This window comes from Euleptes europaea, chromosome 12, assembly GCF_029931775.1.
Source record: "Euleptes europaea isolate rEulEur1 chromosome 12, rEulEur1.hap1, whole genome shotgun sequence".
In the NCBI taxonomy this organism is placed as follows: domain Eukaryota; kingdom Metazoa; phylum Chordata; class Lepidosauria; order Squamata; family Sphaerodactylidae; genus Euleptes; species Euleptes europaea.
In genome coordinates, this window is record NC_079323.1 from 34129175 (window position 1) to 34135174 (window position 6000).

At 41.6% G+C, this 6000-nt stretch overlaps 1 protein-coding gene across 1 annotated transcript in view; it reads right to left on the reverse strand.

The window, feature by feature from the left end:
• Nucleotides 1-5696, reverse strand: part of IMPG2 (interphotoreceptor matrix proteoglycan 2) — a 78360-nt gene extending 72664 nt beyond the window's left edge. The window contains exons 1-2 of the mRNA XM_056858530.1: nucleotides 5604-5696; nucleotides 1420-1680 (exon numbers count right to left, since the gene is read on the reverse strand). Coding sequence (XP_056714508.1) covers nucleotides 1420-1680; nucleotides 5604-5682 — 340 coding nt within the window. The 5' untranslated portion in view covers nucleotides 5683-5696. The remainder of the gene's footprint in view (nucleotides 1-1419; nucleotides 1681-5603) is intronic.
• Nucleotides 5697-6000: the final 304 nt, after the last annotated feature.

The window sequence follows — 6000 nt, forward strand, 5'->3', positions numbered from 1 at the left end:
CTACATGTATGACGTTTGCCATGTAATTCTTGAGGCTGTGCCCAATGCTTTCTTCACTACAGCCAGCTTGGTAATAATGGTACTAACCCAGTGGACCAGGTTATATCATGACCTAGTCCACCTACAAATTATTTAAATCTTTAGCAGTAGCAAATATGTTAATCTTAAACCCCCACCCACTTGCTCTGTGGGTGTATAGGCTGTGACCCTAACCAGAGAATTATAGCTTATACAATTATATAATTATATAATTTCTCTGTCAGAAAAATATACACATATTATCAGCACATATGCAGGTTCAGTGTTTTTCAGTGCTAGGGCTAACCTTAATATGCCACATCATTATAATGCCACAAATATACCATTTTTCTAGGGTTGTCAACCTCCAGGTGGTGGCTGGCGATCTCCCGTTATTACTACTGATCTCCAGCTGATAGAGATCAATTCACCAGGAGAAAAATTGCCATTTTGGACTCTGTGGCATTGAAGTCCCTCCCCTCTCCAAACTCCGCCCTCCTCAGGCTCTGCCCCCAAAATCTCTGGAGCTGGCAACCCTACATTTTTCAGAGACAAAGAGCATTGCACAGATACTTGCTAGATCAGAAATCTCAAGGCATCACTGAAATCTAATTGCACAACTGCTGTGTACAGAGAAGAATATTCTGTGTCTCTTCTGTATTGAACTAAGAGACAGGAGGAGACCATTCTTTCAATAAGCATATGACCCTATCAGTCTCGTTGTATAATAGAGATGAACAAGGTGATATTTTATCAATGCAGCAATTTTCCTTCAGCACCCCCTCCAGAATATTATGTATCTCTCAAGAGGCCAAGTTCTGTAACTCAATGAATGATAGATGTACTGCACTTTCAACTTTCTTTGCAGTGACAACATGTCGAGTAAGCCAATACTCACATTCCTTACGAGGCCCATCTCACAGACCATCCACCTTTCCCCAACATGCCATAGATTGTATTACCTGCTCAAATCACCCATGTTAGTGCCACATCAATTTGGAGGCAAATAATTCTGCTAACACATTGGGAGATCAAAAAGAAGAGTTGAGTCATGTCCGTCTTGGGTGGGACAGCCACAAGCCAAGTTCTCAAGCTGTAACCACAAATGCAACTTGTACCTGTACCTGGGGGGATAACCCACTGTCTCTGACTGAATTTCCCACTGTCGCGCCTTCTGTGGAAATGTTCTGGGCTGTCTCACAGGAATATAGCAAAAAATTCCCCCGGACAAACAGAGACATTTCTATTCAGAAATACAGATAGAACACAACCAATTTTTCATTCCAAACAGGCTTATTCTAATGGAAGTTTTAATTCACCAGGCGACCAGTGTTTGAACCTCTGCATATCAAATCACTGCTTTGCCAGGATATTCATCTCAGCCTGTTGATGCCTGCTTACCTCTGAGTTTGAAATATTTCAGATGGTTGGCAGTGGCCTGTTCGACAGACTCGTCTGGACATATTTTAACTCCAGTCGGAAAGAAAATTGACCTCTTCCTTCGAAACACCAAGCCGCTGCTTCTTTTCTCAGAGTCCCTAAAATCGAGATGATGCGTAGAGTCCAGAAACTCGGGAGGGCTTGTTATTTGCCAGCCATCAGGTGCAAGATCAGGTGTAGTCTCCTTAGCCTGTGTGTCCTCTGAAGGTGAATAGGTTTCTTCTGCAAAATAACATCACAAACAAGTCTTTCGTACTTAACTTAAATGAAACTACTCATTCGACCCAGTGGCCTTGAGCAGTATCACACTAATTAAGTTATAAACAATCCTAATAGCCCAACTCCAGGCTCGGACTCATTTATTTATTCAGATTATTCTAGCTTGCTATAACTTGGAGAGGGGGCAACTTTGCAACTGCCAAAGCGGCCTTGTGTTCAATGCCTAGGAGCACTGTCAGTTTTTCTCCAGTCGGCACATTTGTAGGGTTGCCAGGTCCCTCTTCGCAACCGGCGGGAGAGTTTGTGGGTGGAGCCTGAAGAGGGCGGAGTTTGGGAAGGGGAGGGACTTCAATGCCATGGAGTTCAATTGCCAAAGCGGCCAGAAAAAGGACGGCATTTAAACGGACTTTAATGTCAAACAACTGAGGAAATTTGTTTTGAAACTGGGTACTTACCGGAATCCTGTCTTGTTATTGTTACTGTTGCTTTTTGACATTTTTTTGTATTGTGTTGAGTTGAATAGTACTTACTGTATTTTATAAACAAGTGAGTAAGGGTTGCACGCTGTGTTCTAGTGCAATTGAGCTACTTCATATGTTGTTTATAGCATTTGTGAAGTAACAAATGACTAATATATAACGCTATGAAGATATTCTGTGTTATTGGTTTTTGTTGAAATATTCTTAGCCATAGTGGCTGCACATATTTGATTAGCTCTAACATTGCAGCTCAAGTTAATATTTTTGTGACTACCTGGCAGTTGGCAACCCTACACATTTGCCCTCCCTTGAAGAAGCAGCAAAATCCATTATTCTCTTATATCCAAGTGACAGATAATGCTCCAGGGATCACAAACAAGTCTTTAGGAAGCTGGGCCCTTTTATATTTCCACAACATTACTAATTCTAAAAAGACATTTCCCAAGGAAATAAGTCTAAATCAAAATTAAAATAATATATACATTTAGATAACAAAGATACTAGTACACAAAACCCTGTTTCAAATACTTTATATCTGGTTGTATCCTACTAGTTATCTTGTTTTTAAAAACTCTCTATGCACTATGATTTTCTTGTTTTTACATTGCCATACTGTTATTGCCACAAATCAATAAATCTTCAGGGTAGTCTGTTTAACAAAATTTATTATACTTTGGGGGGGGTTTATATGCCTCCTCTCCAGAGAACCTGCTCAACAAGGCTTACAAAAGTGGTTTCTCCCTTAACATCTCACAACACTCTTTAATGACTAACTTTCAACCCATAGTTAACTGTGTCCATTATTTGCTATGTTTCCCCCATATACATCTGAGAACAGCATACTGACAGTATGCCACAGAGAGAAAGGAGCTTTGTTTTTATGAAGACTGAGGACACACAAATCCAACCCTTACTGTGTTGCTGAGACATCTCATCTTGCTGCTTATGTGACAAGATCCTTCTTAAATACATTCTTCCTCAACATGTTGCCCAATTGTCATTCATACACAAAGGAATGAGATTAGATCCCCCATGTCTTCCAGAGGAGCTTTTCCCAACCTGGGCTGGATTTCAGCCCAGAAGTGGGTCATGAAGCCTGTTGTCGTTTTTTTGGTTTGCGCATGCTTTAAAAAGTGTGTTATAAAGTTTTATTGACATATTGTGTGTGTGTGTGTGTGTGTAAAGTGCTGTCAAGTCGTTTCCAACTCATGGCGACCCTATGAATGAAAGTCCTCCAAAATGTCCTAATTGAAGGAAATTGAAAGAGGAAGTGGAACAGCTCCAGGCTTTCCTGTAGGACATATTGGCTCTGGACCCATTTCAGTCTGGCTTCCTACCTGGCCATGGGACTGAGATGGCATTGGTCACCCTCACAGACGATTTTCGTAGACAGCTGTATCGAGGCGGGTCAGCACTGCTGTTATTACTTGATCTGACGGCAGCGTTTGACACGATCTACTGACCTACTGCCTCGCTGATACTGGTATATGTGGGATAGCCCTGAAATGGCTAGTCTCATTTCTCCAAGATTGGAGACAGAGGGTAGCACAAGATGTCGCCACAATATCCTTTGGTATGTGGAGTCCCTTAAGGGTCAATCCTCTCCCCAATGTCATTTAATATCTATATGTGCCCCCTCGCCCAGCTAGTCTGGAGTTTGGGGCTGGGTTGTCACCAGAATGCAGATGACACCCAGCTGTATTTGTTGATGGGCAGCTGGTTGGATGCTGCTCAGATGTACTGGCCAGTTGTCTGGAGGCTATGGTGAAATGGTTGAAACAGAGCCAGCTGAAACGGAATCCATGAAAGACCGAGGTTCTGTGGCTGGGCCAGGGGGACTTGGGGATGGGATACCAGCTCCCAGCTCCTGTGCAACTAACACAAGCTCCAAACATCAGGAGTTGGGGTGTGATTTTGGATGCCTCCCTTTGAATGGAGACATAGGTCACCAATGTAGCCAGAGTGGTATTTTATAATCTTTGCCAAATTAGGCAACTGGTATCCTTCCTGTCTTGCCCTTGACCTAGCCACAGTAATCCATGCAATGGTCACCTCTAGGTTAGACTACTGTGACTGGCTCTATGCAGGGCTTCCCTTGAGGCTGCTCCGAAAACTTCAGCTGGTCCAGAATGCAGTGGCGCGGGTCCTTACAAGGACACCATGGAGGGCGCACAGTCAACCCGTGCTCTGCCAGCTACACTGGCTCCAGATTGAGTACTGAATCAGGTTCAAGGTTTTGGAACTGACCTTCAAAGCCCTAAACGGTCTGCATCTGGCTGTCCTCAACCAGAGCCAGGGCCTTTTTGTCTCTGGCCCTGGCCTGGTGGAACGCTCTGTCAAGTGAGACCCAGGCTGTGCAGGACCTGAAGCGATTCCGCAGGGCCTGCAAGACTGAGATGTTCCGCCAGGCCTATTGTTGAGGACAGCGACGGTTTCCATCTTGCTGTCCTCCCTCCCTCTCCTTCTTTTTTAGTATTTACCTATCCTATTTATGTAGTCCCCATCCCTTCCCTTACTGAGGGTGTTTATTGTTTCCCTTTGTTCCTTCTCTCTGATTTGGATTCCCACTATTGTTTAGTGTGAACTGGTTTTAGGGCCTCCTAAATTCTAAGAGATACTGTGGTTTTAAATTGTAAATTGTTGGGGATTAAACTGTGTTAAAATGTTGTAAACTGCTTTGAGCCTGAGTGAAAGTTAGGACAGGGCAGCATACAAGTCAAATAAACGAACAAACAAATAAATGCAACATCTGACATCATAAAGGAGTAGACAATTACAAATAGGTGTGGAACAAATGCACACTCAAAAAGGTATGACTGAAAGCCATTTCTAATGTCACACTTGAAGGTTTAGCCATTTTTCATTTACATGATTATTGCTGCAATTGCAATAAGGGCTTTAATTGTAAATTAGGTGATAGGGGAGAGTCCCAACGACTGAAAAGCCCAGAATTCGAATGAAACCAAGTAAAGGCAATATATACTGCCAGGCAACAGAGTTTATTCAACTGTTTGATGAAGAGATAACAAAAGAAGAAGTGGCCCCTTTGGTAAAAATCTATAGCCAGATGGCATGTGATAACTGAGGGGGAAGAAAAAAAAAACTGCAGTAAGAAAAGTGAAGCCCCATAACACACAAAGGCTGAATCTGTAATAAATACTAAGCTTGTTTATGACCTTAAAGCACATATGCTCAATTGCAAAAAAAATCCTTGCATAATAGTTTATTCTTCTGCTAGACACTGAAATATAGCACCCCATAACTAATTTCATTGCTGACAAATTCAAAGGAGTCTTCTTGAAATAAAATTCAGTACAAAAAGGCAGAATTTGACTCTGCATATATCAACACATATTTCTTCATAATCTAATTAAGACATTTTTGGTGAACATAATAATTAAGGAATTATTTAAAAGAAAAACAGATAATAGAAGTGTATTTCCTTACCTGTAAATGCTCGCAAATCCCCTTTAATCAATACAAATATCCAGACTCCCAAACAGATATTCTGAGGAAAGTCAAGCATATTTCTTATTATGTACTTAGGACAAAAAGGCAAAAGAAAAACAAAAGCTCTCCTTTTAGCAGTCTCCGCAGCCTTGAGTGTGTTAAGCATCTAATAACGTTATCTTCTTGTAGAAGTTCTGACGTCCCATTTAATTGCCCTTGATAAAAAGGATTAGAGAAATATATATATATATATATAAACACACGGCAGCCAAAATGCCTACAAGAGTATCCTCCTTTTAAAAAGAAACAATTGTTTTCATGTCAGAAATCAGAGGACGTGCTGAAGGTGTGCTCCTCGATGTTAGCCAATGGACCACTGAGACAATTTTTTAGT